The sequence below is a fragment of the Arachis ipaensis genome, chromosome B10 (assembly GCF_000816755.2).
Source record: "Arachis ipaensis cultivar K30076 chromosome B10, Araip1.1, whole genome shotgun sequence".
NCBI lineage: Eukaryota > Viridiplantae > Streptophyta > Magnoliopsida > Fabales > Fabaceae > Arachis > Arachis ipaensis.
In genome coordinates this window covers 128034497-128059092 of record NC_029794.2, presented here as the reverse complement: position 1 = coordinate 128059092, position 24596 = coordinate 128034497, and the positions used below count along the sequence as shown (strand labels likewise).

The following is a 24596-nucleotide window of genomic DNA, read 5'->3' as shown; positions in this document are numbered from 1 at the left end:
AAAGAGAAATCTGCAATAGCATGGAAGAACAGCTGTTGTGGAAGTGACATAGGACCATTATTGGCCTTTTCTTGTATTTTGGAGTTACATCTCTTTTCCAATTTTTATTATTAAAAATGCTCTCTCTCTTTGTAACCAAATAGAAAGACTACTTCAATTGGACAACACCATTATTCATATTAACACGTCTATTTCTGCTTCCAAAAAACAAAAATAATATTAATAATCATCTGTTGAACAGGCCATTCAATTTGTCAATTGGAAAAGCGTAACAATAATAATAATAAAAAGAAAACTTAAACGGAAGAGTAGGCCACATTACTTCAATTCAATTCAACAAAATTTATATTGTTTAATCATTATTCTCAACATGTATGCCACATTCAATGTTCTACACAGAGAGAAATTAACTTTATGAAGACAAACATTCATGTTTGGTTATTAGTGACTAAGCCAAACCTTTCTATGTGTGCTTTTTTTTTAAAATTTGTTTTTGGTATAGATTGTTTTTTTAAATCTGTTATCAGAGTTGAATACAAACGAACTTGGGCCAGAATGAAGCCCAAATTACAAGAGGTGCGGTCTTTTTTTTTTTTGGTTTTCCAAAGGACAAATGCCTGTGGGTCTAAACTCTATTTAAAAATTAGTTTAATTATTCTGTCAATTTCTATAATTTTATTAAATTTTTAATTAAATTTCTATACTTTTTTTTCTTTTTAATTGGATCCTATACTATATCAAATTTTGTAACTAAATCCCTACTGTAACAAAAACGAATTAACAGAATATTCTGTTAAACTATACAGAATATTCAGTCAAATATTAGTCATATTCGTTTTGTTTAATGAAATATTTCATTAATTCTAACGTTTTTGTCAAGACAGAAACTTAATTACAAAATCTGATACGGTATAGGGACTCAAGCGAAAAGAAAAAAAAATATAGAGACCTAATTAAAAATTTAGTAGAACTATAGATACCGACAGAGTAATTAAACTTTAAAAATTTGTTGCTGGCCAATAGGTCACAAAACAGACTTAATCGGACTAATGAACTTAACCACTATACCAAAACAAATTGGTTGGAAGAGGTGCAGTTTTTAAACACAAAACTGAAAAGTAGAATGCATGGAACCTGTTGGGTGTTTAGTATATTTGGGTTTATGCTGATATGAAATGAACAAATCCTACTATGATCATGCATGTAAATCTATTTATCTCTTCAAGATTTTCATGCAAGAAAAATCTCTGATTTTACAATATATCTTCCTATATATTCCAAAAATTCAAATATTAACATCTTCCTTAACAATCAACTTAGAAAAACTATATATATTTAAGGTTAACCAGTATTAGTATTAGCAATGGTATTTCACCGTTTCCGGCCTGAAACGGTTTTCTTCACAGCCCCAACCGAAACTAAGAACTGATCGAGGGACGATAAGGTCCTCATGTCGTCCGGAGGGAAATAGCTGGCAGCTTTTCCCATGACTGAAGAGAATAGAAGGGAAAGTGATGGCCAAGTGGGGTTGGTATCGACCAAGAACTCGTCCAAGAATGCGAACGCCGCCCGGAAATCGGACCGGCTTGCATTTATTGGAGCTGCAAAATGAGCAGGGATAATTCTCTTGAACCTCCAATCTCGCGAGATTCTATCAACCCACTCTCTAACCTGGATAACAGTGAACACAAGTTCTGAATCCAAAACTCGAAAATACCAACAAACACATCTCTCAGGCTTACTTGTCTTACAAGTCACAACAACAAACGTGTCGGAGTCTGAATGCAAGGGTGTAAAAAGGAGGTGGAGTGAACTTTGCCTATGGTTCCCTACATTGCAAATACTTATACTCACACAAAGATGTCTTTATGTGAAAACGATAGTTGAAAACCAATAGATAGTTTGTTATATTTGACTAAACTGCTCAATATAATACGTGTCAACATCTTAACTACCATCTTTACATAAAGACATCTTCATGTGAGTAGTCACCTTTTTCCCAGTAAAAGATACTTTTGAAACATCAAGACTATTCAATTTATGTGTCTATCATAATCATAACCACCTATAGAAAATAACACAAGGTTGAGCAGTTTATAAATTGGTAGCTATATATCAGGTAACAAGATTAAGAATTTAGGATATTCAAATAAAACAAATGATACTTCAGAAAGAGAATTACCTTTTCAGGAACTTTGCTGAAGACTAGTGTCTTCACAATTGGTGAAACAATCAGTTTCTGCGACATCTGTGCAAAGCTAGCATTAGGTTCTAAAAGATTCGATGGACCAAGAAACAAGATTTGTAGAACCATTCTTTCCCATCCTGCAGAGTAAAGCTATAGGATTTAAATTCAACCTCAAATGAAAGTAGTATGCATTCTGCAAGTGTGGGAGGGAAAAGATGCCGACCTTTTTGCCTGTTCGTCTTGTTGTCAACTACGGGTTCGTTCGGTACCTCTTTCCCCTTACTGAGAATTTTTACAGCCAAACCATTTTTAGCAGATGCTAACAGTGATTCTTTGTTTATACACTCCGGTGGCTGTCTCGGAACGAAAATAACAGCATCTGTCACCAATAGTGTTCTTGAAGGCTTGTGATAGAAAGCTACTTCGACGTAAGGACCAATTCCTGATAGATAAGAGAGGAAATGAAAAAACTTGTGGATTTATAAAGAGAATGTCTAGAAAACATGCGACAGCGGATGATCATTACCAACTTCTGGTGAGCTTAGAACTTTTTGCTCTATTTCACCAGCCCAAGGAGCGGATGAATCCTCGTCTTTCAATGTTTTAGCACGAAAAATGCCTAAGAATTCCAATGGCAAGTTCAACGGCCAACTCCATTGCCTCGGCGCCACCCATACCTGAGCACGGGGGAATTTCCGAGAAAACGGACCAACAAATATTTTGTGTTCATATGCAAAAGTAGGGAGGACAATATATTCAACTGGAGCTCCCAATTCCTTAATGAGCTGCGCGCGCACACACACATACGCACAAAAAGGTTCACATGTTAAGAAAGCATAATTCCAAAAAGGTTCAAAAAATTGGGCCACCCCATGAACCAAATGAAGTCAAGCTAGTTCCACACAAGCAATATGTTGGATCAAAGAAAGAGAATTGGAAATGAACATGAACCTGAATACATTCATCAGTTGGAGCTATTGGTGCATGGATCCATAAGCCACCAGATTTGAGTTTGATAACCGTCATTCTTATGTTTGTGGAAACACTGCTGAAGCCTAATGCCTGCTCTTGTTCAAATAGCCATATACAACCTTTCACAGCCTACAAGCATGATTTAAACAAAGGGAGAAATAATCATAAAGTGTTTCAAAAACACATCTTCTAGCGAGACTCCAATAAGATTCTTATGCACTCGGCAATATATACCGACATGATTGAGCATTAATTACATGAGACTCCAAATTGAAACAAAGTTCATGCACTCAAAATCCAATAAAATGTAGAAGCCATAGTGGTTTGCACATTCAGACCGTATCCAAATGCAACTTAAAAGAATTGCACAATAACTGCATAGAAATTAAACAGGATGATTTTTAGTTTATTCATGAAAAAGATCAAAAGCAAATGAAATTCAGAGAAAGCAAAGATGATAGACCTCAGTCCTAATAGTGCGCCTGTTGAGGAATGGACCAAGTGGGAAAGGGAAGCCAGTGAAGTTGAAGTAAAACCTGCCACTACTTCCATTACTGTTGCTTTTTGTTACAGTACTAGTAGGGGTGGCTGTGGAAGCCACAACCAAATTGGTTAACTCTCTTCTTTGTTGTTGTTGTTGGCTTGGTTTCACATGATGCAAGAATAGACCCTTCAAAGATCCTCTATAAAAACTTGAACTTGAGTCTCCAAGGTAAATGGGGTTCTGCAAAATGGTTGATTTGGGAGAAGAGACAGCAATGGTGGCTGCCACCATTTTTTTGGTTTCCAAGGTTTGATTGATGTGTTAACAGTGGGTGCTCTTGTTTTGTTTGGATGTGTTCCGAATTGGAGATGCTGTTGGCTTTGCTTTTGCCACGTGGATGTTTATGAGCCTCAGATTTAATTGTGGAAACGGTGAACTAAACTATGCAAGTCTTATGGGGGGAAAATGAACTAGAATTGTGTTTTTTTTTTTTGGTGACTAACTAGAATTGTGTTTGACCTTTGATAGAATTATTTGTTCTAGAACAATGTAGGTTTTTTCTTTCTTTTGCTTATTTATTTAGAATTTCTGTTTTATTTGCTCCAAATTAAAGGGCTCTACAATATTCACATTGGCAACTATAATTGAAATTTTTGTGAAAAAAAAAGTTTGTTATTAAAATAAAAATTTATCATGTAAAAAATTTAATATAATAATTTAACCATATTCATAATTTTAAAATTAGTAATTTTGTTTAACATTACAATATGCAATTAGTTGTCTGTATTTTTAAATTTATCAAAATGTTACAGCCATACATGAAATGTAAATCTCTCATAATTATGCAATAAATCTCTTAGAGAGTGTTCACTTATGAGACCAATAAATTGCTTTTTCTGTGAAAAGTGAAAACTACAAAAGATGCAAAAATAAACACCCTCTTTAGCTTTTCTTTCATTGTAAAGGGATTCTGACTTTAAGATCGACCATCCAGCACAGCCAAGAGCAGGAAGATCACTAATTTTAATATTAACAAAATAATGCTTCCAGATATAAGCAACACAACTGATATAACTACAACTTACAAACATAAAAGTTTTAACAGTATAGAAAGGACTATCCATTTGTCCGTACAAAGTATAAGTTGTATTGATAAATCACTATTAGCCACCAAAATGGGGCCTAAACATTTTTATCACACCTACAAATGAACCAAGCTCTACCAGAGCTAAAATCAATACTCAATTATACTGAGGCTCTATATGGAAAAGAGAAAAGATGCAACCTGTAAAAGGAATTCGCTAATTACAAAGTAAAAGATATCAGATAAATGGTGCCACTGGGAGAAGCAAACATTAGTCATAATGCTTGCGAAATTGGCACTTTCTGCTTCACGGTTTCAAGTGACAATTTCTCTGATAAGCCAATCCAAACTAGGATATGAGAAGTATAAGATGAGAAATGACGGGAGAGCAAAGAGAATCGTAACAAGTATATACAGAGCCAAGATGGCAGCACTAGCTGGTATCGCATATAAGATGATCAAAAGAAATATAATGACCAATGGGAACTTAGCTGTCAATTGGACAACAAAAACCAGCGACTTCCGAAGAGAAGCATGCAGCCTTTCCATCCTGAGATAATCGCCGGTATTGCCATGATAAGGGCCAGAACCAGATGTCTCTGGGTGGTGAACTTGGCTCCTCCGGGCATTTCCATGGCTTACATAGCTTCCCATGGTTAAATTGTCTTTAATTGGCCAATGTTGTTGATTATCACCACCACAATTTGAGTGTGATTTCCCTCTATCACCATTCATGCTCTCAACCATCCAAAGAAGAAAGTAGTTCTTGCGAGGGAATTTAATATTCCCTTGATAAACCAGACGGAAAGATAGAAGGTTGCACCACGGGCAGGAGATAAAGAGAGGAAGTTGAATTGGCAGCGTTGGGAACTTCACAACGGCCCATTGCAGTCCCAGGATACAATTTTTACAAAGGGTGTGGCCACACCACAATACATAGGGCACATTTTCAACAATGTTGAAAGATTCCCAGCATATTGGGCATTCCAGCCCTTCTTCTCTCCCAACAACCGAATTCTCATCATCAGAACATTCCGATGCAGAATGAGTTGGCTTTGTGGAATCATTTTTCTGCCGCACACTTCCAGCAATACAGTTTGAAGCAAAGTTCCACATTCTCAATCACAATAGGTAAAATGACCAAGCATAACGGATCATTTGGACTTCAATGGGATCATTAGTGGTCCACTCTAGGCATCCAATCTGAAAAAGCCAAACAGGACAGAGTCACATAAGTGTAGCCGGGTAAAACCTAGAAAAGTTATTTTCAGGGAGAAAAAAAAAAAACAAAAGAAAGAACATTAACCACAATAACATCTTCCCTCAAAACTAAATCATGTTGGAGGAATAGAAAACCAAACATACATTAGAAGTAAATATTATATACGCATCTTGCTAAGCAATGATCATATGCAATACACCAATAATATTAATCTAATTCATGCATCTGATACACATTCTATTAGCTATAAAAGATGCTCATAATACATGTCTTCCTCTCCGATTTTACTATAAATAACAAAACAAACATGTAACAAAAGTCCTTTCTAATTCATTTTCAAGCAAGGGGCCATGTTCTTCCATGGTGAAAGATCCTAGTACATGCATTTATTTAGTACACCACAATTGGTATCATCCATATGTGCCACTCTGTCAGTTGCCAAAACACCAACACCCACCCCCCCCCCCACCTCTTTTGGAGTGATAGGTTAATACATAGTTCATCATAGGCTCACTCATTCATTTGATTAATAACTTCTCTAAACATTATCCATCGTAGGCTCCCTCATTCATTTGATTAATAACTTCTCTAAACATTATCGTTAAAAAAAGAGCTAAATACTATAATCTGCATTTATTTTTCCCTAAATACAAGATAGAATGGTTCAGTTATTTTTATGTTGGATCACAGAGATAACAATCAAACAAGATGATGGCCTACGAATTCAATACTTGTAGCATTGTGCTTAAATAACTCCACCATGATTGAAGGAGAGCTTTCAGCATAATCAGGATTTAATTAAGACTGCTTAAAATCGTTCCTTAATCCTACCTACATAACAACCAAGGGAACAGAGGAACTCAATCAAATTGTCTCAAAAAAGCATCAAGGAACAGAGGAACTCAATCAAATTGTCTCAGAAAAGCATCAAGTAAGGTAGAAAATTTCCAGACAGCAAGAATGCCTAATTACGCACAGATTATTCACTATTCAAAACTGGAGTATGATTATGGAGCTTGTTCAAATAAAGAACATCAAGTTGATGGAAGAGAACTAAAAATAGCTCAACTGCTCAATCCAATTAACAACTAGAAATGTGAATAAATATGTTTGACAAGCATTCACATCTGAATGGACTCAACTGTCGAACATAACTAGTAGCCATAGTAGCGTCAGAAATCAATCACCACTTAACTGGCGATCCACACCCAAGGATGGAGGGTATTGGTGGAAAGGGAAGGGAAGAGAGAAATAACGTTTCATATATCAGCTAGTTCAATTAGTTTTTTTATATAAGTTTGAATACATCATCGAAAGTATAGGAACATCTGAATGCAAAGCCTGATAGATATTGAAGGCCAATGCCAGAATCTCAGCTCTCAATTGTTATTGGCAACGTACAGCACTGAAAGCACCATGGAAATAGGTGAATCAGAGACTCTAATTTGTTGCCTTTCCATCTCAATTATTAACAAGTAGAAACATACATCCGTTCCTTTTTATTTGATCAAAGGATGTACCAGATTTTTGCGGTGTTGCGGAGGGAGTATTTGAGTAGCTGGCACACTCCTAAGTCCTAAGCATCAGAAGACACATACCACCACCTAGAAATGAAGATACTAGATGCAAAGCATGAAGAGACCAAACCAAACCAAACTAATCCAATCAAAGCAATCGATTCCTCAATTAGCTAACAGTTAAGTCCAACCTACTAACCAATAACTTCATAGCAGAAAACGTAATTTTGCCCCCTCTTCAAACTATTTCTTATGAACTCCCTTATACAAATTAGATTCGTGTAGTGCAACTATCAACGATGTGATGGAAAAACATATAAGCTACAAGTACACAAAAAAAAGGAACTTATTTAAACGTGGAAACTGAATTAGTCCATTAACTGATCAATTAACAAAATGAATTGCAAATTGTAAAAGAACAAACAAACAAAAAAGAAAGGCGTAATCAAAATAAGATACGGTAAATAAATTAAAAAAAAAAAAAACAGAAATCAAATTGGATTTGAAGAAAAAGAAGATACCGTATCAGGCGCAAAAGTAGAGAAAGAGGAAATCAGAGCAGAGAGCAGAAGAGAAAGGAGTGGCAGTAAGCGGAAGGAGGTGAGAAACGTGATTTGATTCAATTCGATTTCAACCTACTCGCAATTACACCGCGTCGTGTTCGTAGGCCCCCGTTTGCTTCTAATTCATCTCAAATTCTCAACCCTTTGATTTTATTTTTATTTTATTTTATTTATTTTTTGTCAATGGCCGGTTGGACCATTAATTTGTGACTGTGTCACTAGTCTATTTGAATTTTGATGTCATCTGAATCTGATTAAGCTTAGATGGCAAGAAAGTGTAATATAATAAAAAAAGTGTTAGGATTTAGCAAGTTTTGTGATTTGTAGTAATTAATTAATTATTAATAGTATTTATAATGGTACGAGATTTCATTTAATAATGTAGATTATATAGTAATATAAAAAGAATTAAATTGTTCAAACTCATTATTTTGAAAATTATCAGCATAACTCTAATTAAATAAGTATGTAAAGGATATATTACTTAAAACAATATTATTTGAGAAAAAAATTTACGTAAATTTCTTTATTTCAATTGTTATATTTTTGTCTCATTTTGTTTTCATATAAATCGTTATAAATTGACACGATTTACAATTTTTATATAAATTATTGCACCACAACCTCTTGTCATTGACATTTAGTAAAGAAATACATTAAACGTATTATTTTTGTACTAATTTTATTTTGGGAACAACAATATCAAAATAACGCCAAAAAAATTAAATAGAAGAAATTAATGAATAATTGAATTTAATTCATTCCGATAGTTTTTCGATAACCAACAGTTCAAATTTATTTATCTATCTCCTTAATATACTAAAATTAGATTTTCTTCCAACTAATGTAAGTGATGTGTCAATTCCTCATGAACTCATTTTCTCTCCAAAATGAATGTATTTTGTTCGATAAGCCGTGTTACCAGACGGTTCGGGTTGTAGGTTGGATGTGAAGATGGGTCTCTGCCTCGATCTGAACTCTGGGAATGGTTTGCGTTGGCTGCCGATCTGCCGAGCTCTTGATGAATTGAGGGGGTGTCACCTGCAATGACACTTCGACGCCCAAGTCAGTAGAGTGTATAGGTGATGCGAGAATTTGGAGTAGGGTGACGTACCTTGGGGAGGGGTAGGACCCTCCCCTTATATACCTTGTCAGTGGGTGGGCCCCGCGAGGGGAGGCCTCCTTCCAGGAAGTTTCGCTTCCCCCAGCTGTCAGTCAGGACGCGTGTTCGGGTCCTGGGTTCGGGCGGAATGCAAGCGCCGACCCAGCCGTGTAGGCCGGTCAGTTGCGGGTCGGGCGGTAACCCTGCTCAGCTGGGTTGGGCCGTAACAGTGCCCCCAACGCGCCAGATGCAGACGTAAGCGCCGTGCATGGCACGTTCCCTCTCTCCTTTTGTCCAGTCGTCGTCTTGCCAGTCCCTCGTGATGGGGAGACGCCTCCTACACGTGTACAGACCTGTTCGTTGTGGGGTGCGTCCTTTGTCGCCTCGTTTACCGCGCCGAGCATTTATTGCTCTTAATGGCAGTTCAAAATCCTGCGAGAAAAGACCATTATACCCCTGCCTTTCGTACTTCTCATGGTTGGTTTCCTTTACAGTTTCCATTTGGTTTTGTTTCAGTTTCACTACATTTTCATTGCTCTTTCCTCTATATTGTAAGAACCCCCATCGTAAACTCCTGCTTCGTCCAGATTCTTATCAGTTCTTCAATCCCTTTTCATCATCATCCCTATTCTGGTAAGCTTCCTGTCCTTTTTCTTAGTATTGGTGTTTATTTTTCGCTTTGCATGCGCGTTTGGTATGAACTGATTGATGTGGATTGCGTATCTTCTTGTGTTTTAGCATTAGGTAGGTACTGTAGGGGGTTACCATTTTAGGATTTTGTTTTTTCGGCCTTCTCATTTTGAGGATTATGACTGATGGATAGTCAATCTATAGTTTTCTGGTGGTGTCGTAGCTTTCTGGTAGTACTTCCAGCCTCTCGGCCTTATAGACTGATTTTGAGTGGTGCCCCACTGTAGGTATGGATCAGCGTCGTGGCATAAGGGTCGTGAGGCCGCCCCATACAATAGGCCTGCTATCTTTGCAGAGGAACAGACGAGGAACCTAATTACACGGCGGCTCCATACGACCGGTACGCCTGGGTGACGTCAGACATAAAGGAGACCCCAAACCAAATGTCCCTGGAGGAACTTGACGAGTTACGACGGGCCGACTACTTTTGCGGGGGAACCGACGAGGAAGCTAACTACGCAGCCTTCGTCCCTGCCGTTAACGAGCGCATATATGAATTAAATCTGCACTCTCTCCAGGTCCCCGATTGGATCTAGTTGTATAAGGCCATGTTCACTCGCTTGGGAGTTCGCCTTCCCTTCTCCCTTTTTCAGATGGCGCTACTCAACCGTTGTGACGTAGCGCGTCCCAATTGCATCCGAACAGCTGGGCTTTCATCCGCTGCTTCGAGATGGTGTGCGAGTACCTGGAGCTGCCGGTATCCGTAGAAGTGTTTTTTTTCCTTTTTACTCTTACAAACCTCTCCAAACAGGGGAAGGCTATGAAAGGCTATATGTCTTTTTCGGCGGCCCAAAGCTGACGAATTTTTGGTGTGTTTGAAGATTCTTACCACGGTTTTAAGGATAAGTACTTCAAGGTCTGCCCAGCTGAAGGTCGGCACCCCTTTTGGTTGACTCTAGAGGGGGAACGTCGCATACCGATGTACTGGAGTTTTGAGGCAGGGGCCAACGCTTTTACCAAGGTAACATACAAAGGGTTGCCGATGTCTTGTTGGCCATTTTCGGAAAAAACCTTGTCAACCCTCATCTTCTAATGGGTGACCAGGACATGGCCAGGAATTATATTCGTGAGTAATTGTCTTGCTTGTCTAGCGACTTGTTTTTCCTTGCATGTTGTTTTGGTTTATCTGCCTGATTTGACTCATAGTTTCTTTCTGTGTTTTGCTGCAGTGTCAATGTCTACCGAGGTGACTGGGCTGGAGAGTTTGTACAACACCTTCTTGGCCGGTAGTGACGATGATTCTGCTACTCCTGATCAGGAGACCCCTACTGACGACGTCGTTGAGCCGGAGGTCTAATCCCAGTCGACACAGGCGGAGGGGCCGGAGGCCAATGCCTCCTTGGGTCCTCGGCTGGAGGCGGGGGATGGCTCAGGCTCACGACCTGACAGGGCTAAGGAGGAAGGTGACAATCCAAAGAAAAGGAAAACTTACGCCAGCCCCGAATTTGAAATAATTGAGGAGTCAAGGTACAAGAGACCGTCTTCCAGCCCGGAGGGGGTTCTTACCGTCATGGAGAAGAACTTTGATGCCGGGAACTTTATCGATTTCCAGCTGCTTCCCGGCACGGAGGACTTCTTCTTTGGTGGGGACCTTGCTTCGCAGGCGAGGTGGATGTATCGCTGCTTGCTTCGAGGTGCTGCGATTGCGAGGAAGGTGGAATCTGCCTTAGCGGGGGCGCGAACTCTGAAAACGAAGCTTGAGTCTTCAGTCAAGGCCAACTCCAAGTATAGGGATGAAGTGAAACTACTTCGGAAGCAATTGGCTACCGCCGAGGAGAAGGCTAAGGCCGCTAAGGAGGAAGCCGAGACTGCTGAGGAAAAGGTGAAGACTGTTGACGCTTCCGTGGTGCGTCTCACCGAGCGAGAGCTTACTTTAGAAAGTCAGCTGAATGTTGCTCAGGGTCGGGTGGTCACCTTAGAGAAGGAGCGCGATGAGGCTCTCTCTTCAGCCAAGACTGCTCAGAATGAAGCTGCTGAGTTCAAGAAGAAGTATAAGGACACCGTTAAGCAGGGGAAGAATGCTATCTTGATGACCGAGGAAGCTCTAAAGGCACAGGTAAAGCTCCTGGCTCCCGAGTTTGACACCTCCGCCGTTGGCGTTTTCAAGACCATCCGGGATGGCAAAATTGTTGATATACCGAAGAAGTGATTTATGTACTTTTGTAACTCATGTACTTTTGTGACTTGTAGTCTTTCCTTACAATCTTGTCAAACTGTTTGAATTTGTTCGTCGTTGGTTTGACGAGTGCTTATTTCCCGTTTTGTCGGCGTTTACTTTTCCTTATTTTCTTTACCGTTTGTTGGCATTAGCTTATTTGTTCATGAACGTTTCGTCGTTTAGTTGGTAATTCGTGGAGCCGGGTTATGGCCTTTACCGTTTTAGCAGCCGTATGTTGTGGCGTTTGTCGCTTTTGTGGTTCTCGGGGTGATCAGCCCCGAGACCGTTTATTCGTTATGGTGCCTTACTTAATAACAAGCAGTGTTAAAAGCAAATAATAATAATAAAGGGATGGCGAGTAGCAATGGTAACTGATTTAAATGTAACATGATAGCAAATATGACAAGTAAAAATTGACAAGTAATTCGTCATAAAGCATTCTTACTAAATTGGCAAGTCTATTCTATGAGTAGAATCTTCTCAAGTTACTCGCGTTCCACGTTCTCGGGATTTCCCTGCCGTCTAACCGTTCTAACTTGTAGGCGCCCTTACCAATCACCTCTTTCACCCTGTAAGGGCCTTTCCAGTTAGCCGTCAACTTTCCTTCCTCGGGTGTCGGGACCCTAACATCATTGCGCCTTAAGACTAGGGCATCCCGCTCAAAGTCTCTTTTGAGCACCTTGGCATTGTAGCGCAGGGTCATTCTTTGCTTTAGCGCCATTTCTGATAGATGGGCCATCTCCCTTGCTTCATCCACCAAGTCCTTTTCCACGGCCTCTTCGACTCCCCCTAAAAGCAACCGTGGGCTCGGCTCCCCGACTTCCACAGGTATTATTGCCTCTACCCCTTACGTGAGTCGGAAAGACGTTTTCCCGGTGGCCGATTGTTGGGTTGTGCGGTAAGACCAGAGGACCGAGGCCAGCTCATCCGCCCACGCTCCCTTCTTCTGGTCGAGTCGCCTCTTGAGGCCCTGTAGGATGATCTTGTTTGCAGCCTCCACTTGTCCATTGGTCTGGGGGTGCTCTACTGACGAAAACTTTTGCTTTATCCCCAAACCGGCAAGGAACTCTCCAAATTTTTTATCAGCAAACTGCGTCCCGTTGTCTGAGATGACGGCTTCTGGGATGCCGAATCTTGCTATTATCTGTCTCCATACGAACTTTCGACAATTCGCTGAGGATATGCTGGCCAACGACTCTGCCTCTATCTACTTTGTATAGTAGTCAATCGCCATTATCAGGTACTTGACTTGTCCTGGCCCGACCGGGAAGGGTCCTAATAGGTCAATTCCCCATTGTGAGAAAGGCCGGGAAGTCGTGAGAAAGCTAAGTTCGGTTGCTGGCGCTTTGTGGAAGTTGGAGTTTTCCTGGCATCTCTTGCACCTTCTCACGAACTCCTTAGAGTCCGCCATCAGGGAGGGTCAGTAGTATCCGGCTCTGATGAGCTTCCTAGCTAGGGCCTTCCCTCCAATGTGGTGACTGCAGCATCCTTCATGGACTTCCCGGAGGACGTACTCCGTTTGGTCGGGGCGCAGGCATTTCAGCAGTGGTTGGCTAAGTCCTTTTTTAAACAACTAGCCCTGTATGATTGCATACTTGTACGCCTCTCATCTTATTGTTTTGGCCGCCTGCTCGTCGCTGGGGAGCCTGGCCTTTTCCAGGAATTCGATGATCGGGTCCATCCAACAAGGTTCTAACTGGGTTAGCTGTAGCACCACTGCTTGTTCTTTCATCAAACCTTGAATGAGGGATCGGTTGCCAATCTCTGGCTTTGTGCTTGCTAGCTTGGACAGGAGGTCTGTCCGTGTGTTCCTTCCTCTTAGAACGTGTTGGATCGTGACCTCCTCAAACTGCTTGCTCAATTCTTTGACTTTCTCCAGGTACTTCTGTAACAGTGAGTCTCTGGCTTGGTAGGTCCCATTGATCTGAGAAGCAACGACCTGCGAGTCATTACACACTTCCAGTCTTGTGGCTCTGACTTCCCTTGCTAGGGCTAGGCCGCCCACCAGATCCTCATATTCCGCTTGGTTGTTTGACACCAGGAAGTCGAATTTGACTGACTGCTCGTATATAACTCCAGCTGGGTTCTCCAGGATGATTCCTGCTCCTCCGAACGTTTGGTTGGATGCTCCGTTAACGTGGAGCTTCCACCGTGTGCTCGGCGCCCCGTTTGGGTCCCCTGTTACTTCTACCAGGAAATGAGCCATGGCTTGAGCCTTGATCGCGTGCCTGGGTTCATACTGTAAGTCATACTGGGAGAGTTCGACAGTCCAAGTCATCATTCTACCCGCCAAGTCGGGTTTCTGGAGTACTTGCCGGATTGCCTGATCCGTCCTGATGATTACTTGGTGTCCTTGAAAGTACTGCCGTAGCCTGCCCGACGATGTCAGGAGCGCATACGCCACTTTCTCCAGCTTGCTATACCTTAGCTCTGCTCCTTGTAGTGCTTTACTCACAAAATATATTGGTTTTTGAGTCTTTCCCTCTTCTCGCACCAAGACCACCGCCAAGGCCTCGTCGGTTACTGCCAAGTACAAGTATAGCATTTCTCCCTTCTTAGGTCTTGCGAGGATGGGTGGTGCCGAGACTATTTGTTTGAATTTCTTGAAAGCTTCTTCACATGCCCGGGTCCACTCGAATGCGATTCCCTTCTTCATTAGGTTAAAGAAAGGTAGAGCTTTTGCCGCCGACGCGCCGAGGAAACGGGATAGTGCTGTGAGTCTGTCCGCCAACCTTTCGACATCTTTCACGCTTCCCGGGCTCTTCATCTGAAGGATTGCATCGCATTTTTCTGAGTTGGCCTCCACCCCTCGTTGGGTTATCATAAACCCCAAGAACTTACCGACTTCGACGGCGAAGGCACACTTCAGCGGATTGAGCCTCATTCCGTGCTGTCGAAGAGACGCGAAGACGCTTTCCAGGTCACTTAAAAGGGCTCGGGCCTGGCGGTCTTGACCAAGATGTCGTCTACGTATACCTCTACCGTCTTGCCGATGAGGTCCCTGAAGACCTTGTTCATCAGCCTTTGGTATGTGGCCCCCCGCATTTTTCAGCCCGAACGGCATGACTTTGTAGCAATATGTCCCTCCCGTCATTATGAATGCCGTTTTCTCTTCATCTGGCGGGTGCATCGGTATCTGATTATACCCAGAATAGGCATCCATGAAGCTCAGATATCGGTAAACCGCCGCCGCGTCGACAAGAGCATCGATGTTCGGTAGGGGGAAGGAATCTTTGGGACATGCTTTGTTAAGGTCGGAGTAATCCACGCACATTCTCCATTTCCCGCTAGGCTTTTTAACCAGGACCACGTTTGCAAGCCAAGTCGAGTAATCGAGTTCCTGAATGAAGCCCGCTTCCAGTAGGCTGACCGTCTGTTTGACCACCTCTTCTGCCCTTTCTTGGGACATTTTTCTCCTCCTTTGGGCCACTGGCTTTGCCTCTGGTCTCACGGCCAGCTGGTGTGACATGAACTGGGGGTCTATACCCGGTATGTCGGCCGGCGTCCAGGCAAACAAGTCGCTGTTGGCTCTGATCATCTCTATGAGGGGTTCTTTCAGGTCATGGGGCAGATTCCTGTTTACAAAGGTAAACTTCTCATTTGAATCGCCGACCCTGAACTTTTCAAGATCTCTCTCTGGTTCCGGCCTGGGTTTGTCATCAACCCTGGCGTCTAGGTCAGCAAGAAAGACACCAGATGCTTCTTTAGACTTCTTTCTCAGGGAGAGGCTGGCGTTGTCGCCTACGACTGCCGTCTCTAGGTCTCCCCTGATGGTCCCAACTGATCCATCATCAGCTACAAACTTTATTAGCAATAGCTTGGTGGAGATCACCGTCCCAAATTCTTTGATGGTCTTCCTCCCCATGATGAGGTTGTAGGCCGTCGAGTCTCTTAAGACCTAGAACTACGCCATTAGCGACCTCTTCCCCCTGCCTCCGCCTATGGAGACCGGGAGGAAAATTACGCCGTTTGGCTTGATGAAGTTATCACCTAGGCCTACCACGCCGTGTTGGTGACCTCTGAGGTCGGCGTCTCATAAGCCCAAGGCGTCAAATACATTGCGAACATGATATTGAAATCAGCTCCTGTGTCCACCAAGATCCGCTTTACTAGGCCGGGGCCCACCCTAGCCGTGATCACCATCGGCGGACTCTCCGCAACCTCATCGAACCATTGATCCTCGGGGCCGAAAGATATCAAGGGCAACCTGCGAGAGGTCAGTGCGGGGCTAGAGGACATAGCTAGAACCTTGGCGTCCTTCTTACTAGCCGACTTCGACCTGAGAGGGACATCCCTTCCAATCACCACATTCACCACGGTGAGGGAACGCTCCGCGTCCTCCTCGGGTTCCCGTCTCTACTTTATGGCGCAGCTTTTGTCCTCGGTTGACCGGTCCCTCCTCCTAGGTTCCTTATTAGGTGGGCGAACTCGGCTAGCTTTCCTTTTCGGATGGCCTGCTCCAAGGCGTCCTTCAGGTCAAAGCAGTCTTGGATCTTGTGGCCATATCCCTTGTGATAATCACAATAGAGGTTCTTGTTTCCTCCCGTCCTGTCCCTGAGTTGTCGGGGCTTTGACAAGATGCCCTTGTCGGTGATTTGCTGATAAACCTCGACGATTGGAGCCGCTAGGGGGGTGTAGTTGGTGAACTTCCCAACACGGGAAAAGGGTTTGAAAGTCTTGGCTGTTCCTCCGTCTCTGGAGTGTTCCTTGGACCTCTCACTGCCACCGGATGGGCGGACACTAGGGTATGCTGGCTGCCGTTTATTGGCTGCCACGACCTGACTTACCTCTTCATCATTAATGTATTCCCTGGCTACGTTCTGAATTTCCTGCATTGTCCATATGGGCTTGGTGGTGAGGTGTTTTCGGAAATCTTCATTTAGCAAACCTTGGTCAAGCATAAGCTGGCCACCGAATCAGTTAAGCCATCTATCTCAAGGCACTCATCGTTGAATCTGTCCAGCTATTTTCTGGTCAGCTCACCGTTTCGCTGCGTCACCCCTAGCAGGTTAATCGGTTGTTTTGCTTTGGCGATGCGCGTGGTGAACTGGGCCAAGAAAGAACGACTGATGTCAGCAAATGTGGTTATGGAGCCCTGGGGGAGGGCATTAAACCAACGAATCGCCGGCCCAGCTAAGGTTACCGAGAAAGCCCGGCATCTCACTTCGTCGCCTACCCCTTCCAGGTTCATCCTGGCCTCGAAGGCCGTTAGATGTTCCTGGGGATCTTGGGTACCGTCGTACCTCATATTTGTCGGCTTGTCAAAGTGCTTTGGTAGTCGTACTCCAAGGATCGAGTGGTGGAAAGGGGTTGCCCCCATGACCACCGGTTGCCTTTCCCTGCCATGTTCTCTGTTAGGCCGGCCTCTCTTTGTCCTTTTTCGGTGGTGCACTTGCGGTGGTTGGCTTCTTCTTCTTCGTCCTCTGTCGCTTTCCCAGTCTTCTTCTTTGGTGTCTCTCATTGGTGATCTGTTGTAGACCAGCAAGTCTCGTCTTCTCCTTGGCATTTCTTTGCTCTCCTGGCTTTTTGATTCTGTCCGGGGGCTTGAGGTGCGCCTGGGCGACTCCTCCGGAGACTCCGTTCTCCCCTTTGAGTGGATCGAAAAGGCTCCTGGCTAGGAGTAGGCTGACGACTTTCACGGTTGGTTATATTTTGCTCTAAGTTCTGTACCCTGTGGCACAATTCTTGTATTATCCTGGCGCTGTCACTGCCTGTCCCTCCAAAGGGTTGTCCCTTTGTGTGTCGCGGGGGAGATCTGCTGCCTTCACGAACGGGGGCTCCGGCGGCTACCCCACTGCCTCAGGGATCTATCCCCTCCCTGTGGGTCCCGGCCCAGCCGTTGGCCATGCCAGAAACTAAAACAAAATCCATGTTGGCTGGAGTTCCCACAGACGGCGCCAATGTTCGGTAAGCCGTGTTACCAGACGGTTCGGGTTGTAGGTTGGATGTGAAGATGGGTCTCTACCTCGGTCTGGACTCTGGGAATGGTTTGCGTTGGCTGCCGATCTGCCGAGCTCTTGATGAATTGAGGGGGGTGTCACCTGCAATGACACTCCGACGCCCAAGTCAGTAGAGTGTATAGGTGATGCGAGAATTTGGAGTAGGGTGACATACCTTGGGGAGGGGTAGGACCCTCCTCTTATATACCTTGTCAGTGGGTGGGCCCCGCGAGGGGATGCCTCCTTCCAGGAAGTTTCGCTTCCCCCAGCTGTCAAGCAGCTGTCAGTCAGGACGCGTGTTCGGGTTCTGAGTTTGGGCGGATTGCAAGCGCCGACCCGGTTGTGTAGGCCGGTCAGTTGCGGGTCGGGCGGTAACCATGCTCAGTTAGGCTGGGCCGTAACATATTTAATGAGTAATGCATAATTATACTAATTTAAGAAAATATCTTTATTATAATTATAAACCCTGTTAAATTAGTAAATAATTAGCCAATAAATTAAATTTTGATAAAAGAAATTATAAATGTGACTATTGTATTAAATTAGGATAGAGCTCATCAAAACGAGAATTTTGACACTAATTTCAAAGAATTCGGCCCAAGATTGGGCTAAACGAGCTGAATCGATTGAACCGATCCCAAACTGGACCTGTGGGCCCAATCGGCCCATCACTTAAATGAGCCGAAGCTCATCTTCTCCCCAATTCAGCAAGGAGCACACTGAAACACATACCGGGGAAGAAGAAGAAACTTATCCAATCCCTAACCCTTGTTCCAACTTCCAACCACCATATCTCCTCCATCTGAGTTTCGATTGTCGCACCGTTTACGGTCACCCGACCACCGCGTCGAGCTCTACGATTCTACTGGAACAATTTCATAGGTAAGCCACAAACTCATCTCAGTTTCTCTACTCCTTAAATTTCAAAATTTGGTGAGAATTCACATTGAGATTTTGTTGATTTTGGTATTTTAGGTTTGTTTTAGCTCACGAAACTTATTGTGTTTGGTTTATTCGGTCCTAGGATGTAGTAAGTATCACTAACCCTATCCAATCTCTTGATTTAGTGTATTGAGACTTAAATTTTGGGTATATATGTGTTATGTATATGTTAGGTATGTATATATGAATGATGTGGAGTCCTTGGAACCATTGGAAGCTTGACTTGAGAACTTGGTGGGGGTTAGAATTGATTTTTGGTGATTAAAGCCTTGCCCTCTTTGCCTTGTGGATTGCCTTGGTTAATATGTTGAAATCGGCTAAGGTATGGTTTAGATTTCTTGCATTTAATATATAATGTTCTGTGAAAACTTAGGCTAGATAACCATAGAGTAGATTGAAATGTTTGAATGACATGAAATGATTAGTATTATTGATGATATTGTTATTATTGATTGAGTATGATTTGCTAAATGATTGTTGGTTATGATGATATTATATTGTTAGGTGATGGGTTAATAGAGGTAATGTGAATAGGTAAAAAAATGGTGGTGCTATATTGATGATTCTTGTTGATATTGTTGAGAGATTATGCATATGGTTGTTAACTTGAGAAATGGTTGCATTTGGTAACTTGTGGTGGTTATGGTGTTATGATTAGTAGGTTGGGAGCTGAATGTTATATATGTAATGCTGGGATTGAGATTGGCTTAATGAAATTGAGGTTTAAAAGTTTTTATGAAATATTGATTTTGGCCCAACTTCGGCGAGCCATAACCCGGCTTCTAGACCCCCAAATGGTTTTACACTTGTCTTAAATGAAAATTGGGTTTATGAAGTTTATGCCATTCGAAGAACGGATGAAAAATAATTTAAAACAAATAAGTTATGCGCGTCAGAAGTTTGGGTCAGAAATATGGAATTCTGCAGCTTTTTAACTTCATTAAATTTTTTTGGAGAAACGTACGCCCACGCGTACGCGTGGCTTAGAATTTTCACATACGCATGCACTTCATTCGCGGACTATCATCACTGCCCCTTTTATACGCGTATGCGAGTAGACCTATGCGTACGCGAAATGGGCCAGGATGCACGTCCAAGCGTTAGCGAGGCCCAAGCGTACGTGTGACATGAGGTACATATGTACGCGTACGCATGATGAGAGGATGCGTACGCGAGCTGGTCTTTTCGTACGCCCACGCGTACGCGTGGCCTCTATTTTAGCAAATATGGGTTTTTGAGTTTTAAACCTAATTTTCAAACTTCTAAACCTCTATTTTCGTTCTTTCAATCTTAAATCATAAGTAATGAGTCTAGTAATTAAACGGAGTTAGAAAATATAGATAACTTGGGGATGAAGTAAAGGTTAAAAGTGATAAATCATATGAGGAGAATGTGTATGTATGAGAGCTATAAGATGCCATGGCTATGACGAATGATTATGAAACAAATATGGATGGTTATGAACAGCATATGGCTTATGAATTTTTATGTTATCTGAGATACGAGTTTCCCTGGATATACATAACCGTGACTTGCCACCACGTGTTCCAGGTTGAAACTCGATACTCTGTTGACCCTACGTCGTAAGAATGACTAGACACGTATAAATTCCCGGGAATGGTAACCCTCATTGAGTAAAAATGAATGTATGATTTATGAATGAAAGAGAAAAAGCTATCATAGACTCATGGGGATGCGCAACAGGGGACAGTCCAAGGGTTTAGCAAACCGGACTTGTCGGGTTGGCTTGATAACCGACAGATGAGACTCATCAGCCATAGGACAAGTATGCATCATGTGCATATTGTTTGATTTGCTTGTTTATGAACTATGTGGGATTGCCTATGTGACTATAGCCTGCTATTTGTCATAATTGTTATCTGTACTACTTGTGAACTACTTGCGTTTGCCTTATTTTGCTTGTTTGTCTGTGCAAATCATGGGAGACGGAGTTACGGAGGAAAGGTGGGGAAAGTTCAGCATATAGGTTAAGTTTAGTTAGGTTGAGAATGTTTAGACGACCACCTATTTATGGCTTCTGTTTTTAGTTCCTTAAGCTTTACATCTGAGTGTCGGCGTTCTATGATTGCCTCTAGCATTCCCAAGACCTTATATCTTATATGCGTGGCACCTTTACCATACTGAGATACTCTGGTTCCCATCCCATACTATGTTGTTATTTTTCAAATGCAGGTTGAGAGGCACCTCGCTAGGCGTCTGGACTTCTGAAGCAAAGTGGTTACTGGGTTTCCTTTTGATGTATATTTATGTATATATGTACTTAGTTTCCTCTCTGGACAACCTGTTCTTTTGATCCTCTTAGAGGCTTATGGAGAAATAGGGTTTTGTTTATCTTACTTTCTGTTTACTTATACCTATGATCTTTAGGTTTCTTAATACGCAAGTAATCCCGTTTCTTGAGCGTTGCTTTTTTATTTTTGCGATTTTGTTTCACCTATTTTTTTAAGGCTCATCGTATATTATATTCTTTCTGCTATTATATGTATATATTATATTTAGAGGTCGTAATACCACACCACCTCTGTTTTACGGCTTAAGCGTAAAGCTCTGTGTGGTAGAGTGTTAAAAAATATTTAATTTAGTCTCTGAAATTACATTCTAACCTTAATTTAGTTTTTAAAATTTTAATTGTTTTAATTTAGTTCTTAAACTTTTTAATTAATTTTGTGATGAAAATCATTGCAGGAACTAACGTGATTAAAATTTAAAAAATTTAAGAACTAAATTGAAATAATTAAAATTTTAAAGAATACATTAAAACTCGAATGTAATTAAGAACTACATTGGAAGCGAATGTCTCGCTCTAGACATGCGAGGGACATTGATAAGAACACGAGGTACTTCACAGCTTAGCTTCTATGAGGAGGAAGAACAATAGGATTGATGCGTTACTTGTTAATGGAAGATTAATAAAGAATCAAACTAGAATTAAGATTGAGATTAGGGACTTTTATAAGAAATTTTATCATCAGGAAGAGTCTCCTTTGGTGGGGTTCAGGGATGGTCTGGTGGAAATGATTGGTGAAGAGGATGCTTTGGCTTTGGAGGTGCAATCGACTCCTGAGGAGGTTAGAGAAGCAGTATGGGACTGTGAATCTTCTAAGGCACAAGGAAATGATGGGTACAACATGAACTTCATAAAGAGGTGCTGGAACGAAATTGGCTCTGATTTTACGACAACGGTGTTGGATTTTTTCATAACGTCTAAGTTACCGGCAGATGCTAATCTTACCTGGGTGGCGCTGGCCCCTAAGTTTACTGGGGCTAAGGAAATCAAAGACCTGAGGCCGATTAGTATGGTAGGCTGTGTGTATAAAGTCATATAAAAAATTCTGGTTAGGAGGATGCGAGCAATAATGCCACGGCTAGTAGGGGAGACTCAGAGTGCTTTTGTTAAGGGGCGGAAGATTCATGACGGGGCTCCTATTGCATGCGAAACTGTTCAATGGATTAAGTTGAGGAAGAATGAAGCTGTTATAATAAAGCTAGACTTCCAAAAAGCATATGATAGAGTCAAGTGGAGCTTTGTAGACATGGTGTTGCAAAAAATGGGCTTTGGACGGAGATGGAGGAGTTGGGTTATGGAGTGTGTAAGCACGTGTTCTATGTCAGTACTGATAAACGGGTCGCCTTTTAAGCCGTTTAAGATGGAAAGGGGCCTGAGACAAGGCGATCCACTATCTCCATTTCTGTTCGTACTTGTCGCTGATGTTCTACATAGGATGTTCAGTGAGGCGGTAAGAAATGGGCGCATATCACTGCTACTGGTTGGTAGAGACCATATTGAGCTGTCGCATCTTCAGTTTGCGGATGATACCGTTCTGTTTTGCCCCCAGAGGAAGAGACCATCAGGAGTTATAAGAGGATCCTTCGCTGCTTTGAAGTGATGTCGGGACTAAGCATCAACTTTGATAAATCTAGCCTGATTCCAATCAACTGCGAGGATCAATGGGTGCAACAAATGTGTAACGTACTGGGCTGTAAGGTAGCATCTTTTCCAGTGAAGTACTTGGAAATTTCGCTAGGAGCTAATCCGAGGTTGGTAAAGACTTGGAAGCCCATCATAGATAAATTGGAGGATAAACTAAGCATGTGGAAAGCCAAGGTTCTCAATAAAGCCAGTAAGTTGGTGTTGATTAAATCTGTATTGAACAGTCTTCCTGTCTATTACTTGAGTTTCTATAAAATGTCAAAGGCGGTTGCAGAGAAGTTGATTTCTTTATAGAAAAGGTTTCTCTGGAGCAAGGAGGATGGAAGGAATGGCATGGCCATGGTCAGGTGGGAGGTGGTGCAGGCTCCCAAAAAGTTTGGCGGGTTAGGCGTCGGGGATGCCATGGTGCGGAACACAGCCCTCCTATTTAAGTGGTGGTGGCGTTTTTCAAAGGAGGATTGCCCCTTATAGAAGAAGGTGGTTTGCTCTTGTAATAACCTAAACCCAAATGTGATGCTGTCATCCCAGGCATTACCTTCCCGAGGGGGGCCGTGGAAGGATATCTGCCATTTACAGTTTAAGGATCAACAAGTTAAACAGAAAATGATTACTGAGTTGTTTATTGAGATCGGTGATGGTAGAAGAACGCGATTTTGGAAGGATGTATGGCTGCGTAGCGGCTCTCTGAAAGATCAATATCCTAGGCTCTTCTCGGTTTCAACCCAAATAGGATCCGTGATAGGGGATTGTGGGTTTTGGGATGGGCTAGAGTGGAGATGGAACTTCCAATGGAGGCGAGAGCTATTCCAATGGGAGTTGGATCTACTGAACCAGATGCATGATACTTTGAGAGTGATAAATCTTGCTTATGACAGAGAGAATAGAGTTGTATAAAAATTTGATAAACAAGGTTTATTTTCTACTAACTCCTTTGTGCAGGTGCTGCAGGCAGAAATAATTCCGGAGGACATAGCGAGTTACAGCTTTACTAGGACAGTTTGGAAAGGCCTAGTTCCACCAAGAATTGAACTGTTCGTCTGGTTTGCTCTAACTGGAAAGGTCAATACAAAAGAGAGGCTAAGTCGGCTAGGGGTGGTGAACCAGGAAGATGTTGTATGTGTGTTATGTAGTAAAGGAGTTGAAGATGGTCACCGCTTGTTTATTGGTTGTGAATTTTCTTGGCAGGTTTGGTGTGCATGGTTGTCTTTTGTTGGTAGGCAATGGTCGTGTTTGGGGACGCTAAAGGAATATTTTCAAACTTGGACTGAGTTACCAACTCGAAAGGAGGAGCGAAAGAGATAGATAGTGTGTTTCTGTGCAATTATCTGAAATATTTGGTTGAAAAGGAATGAAAGAATTTTCTAGAATAAAGAAAAAGGAGTTGAGGATATTATCCATTGGTCCTTTATGAACTACAGGGAGTGGCTAGGTGTAGATCCCTTTTATTGTTAATGGCAATACCGAAAATGACAACAAGATATCTTCTAGTGTAATTGCTTTGGTTGCTTTCTTTTTAATCGTTGATATTTTATGTTTGTTGTTATGCTTCATTTATTATGTTAACTTCTTCCTTTCAAAAAAAAAAAAATCGAATGTAATTTTAGAGACCACACTAAATTATTTTATCGATAATGTTTTATTAACATTTAAGAAGTGTTTTTAAGCTTAAGCTCAAAACAATCCCAATTTGATTGAACTCAGCAACAGCATTCCCCGGACAAGGTTCCTTTCTCCAAAACCATGCTAAGTTGCTAACCTCTTCCCTTCTCACTTTCACTTAATC

General features: G+C 42.1%; 4 protein-coding genes across 15 annotated transcripts; 1 reads left to right on the top strand and 3 right to left on the bottom strand.

Moving 5' to 3' along the window:
- Positions 1113 to 4221, bottom strand: LOC107623818. Of its 2 annotated transcripts, none has more exons than XM_016326201.2 (6): positions 3624 to 4207; positions 3140 to 3289; positions 2715 to 2973; positions 2412 to 2630; positions 2183 to 2325; positions 1113 to 1671 (listed from the first exon to the last, which is right to left on the bottom strand). In XM_016326201.2, exons 1-6 carry the CDS (start codon positions 3933 to 3935, stop codon positions 1372 to 1374), a joined length of 1383 nt encoding a protein of 460 aa, XP_016181687.1. In that variant the 5' UTR covers positions 3936 to 4207; the 3' UTR covers positions 1113 to 1371. The 2 variants fall into 2 exon arrangements, with proteins under 2 accessions (XP_016181687.1, XP_020969904.1); XM_021114245.1 differs by lacking the exon at positions 1113 to 1671 and adding an exon at positions 1682 to 2065 and having other exon boundaries at positions 3624 to 4221.
- LOC107623519 lies at positions 4567 to 8228 on the bottom strand. 11 transcript variants are annotated; one of them, XM_021114249.1, is made up of 4 exons: positions 7989 to 8228; positions 7471 to 7554; positions 6710 to 6781; positions 4567 to 5931 (listed from the first exon to the last, which is right to left on the bottom strand). In XM_021114249.1, the coding sequence occupies exon 4, from the start codon at positions 5842 to 5844 to the stop codon at positions 5044 to 5046; it is 801 nt and encodes a 266-aa protein (XP_020969908.1). In that variant the 5' UTR covers positions 5845 to 5931; positions 6710 to 6781; positions 7471 to 7554; positions 7989 to 8228; the 3' UTR covers positions 4567 to 5043. The 11 variants fall into 11 exon arrangements, with proteins under 11 accessions (XP_020969908.1, XP_020969905.1, XP_020969909.1 ...); XM_021114246.1 differs by having other exon boundaries at positions 6682 to 6781; positions 7989 to 8227; XM_021114250.1 differs by lacking the exon at positions 6710 to 6781.
- On the bottom strand, positions 16342 to 17441 carry LOC107621408. The gene is made up of 2 exons (XM_016323429.1): positions 16964 to 17441; positions 16342 to 16868 (listed from the first exon to the last, which is right to left on the bottom strand). The coding sequence occupies exons 1-2, from the start codon at positions 17439 to 17441 to the stop codon at positions 16342 to 16344; spliced, it is 1005 nt and encodes a 334-aa protein (XP_016178915.1).
- Positions 21741 to 22208, top strand: LOC107621409. The gene has a single exon (XM_016323430.1). It carries the CDS (start codon positions 21741 to 21743, stop codon positions 22206 to 22208), a length of 468 nt encoding a protein of 155 aa, XP_016178916.1.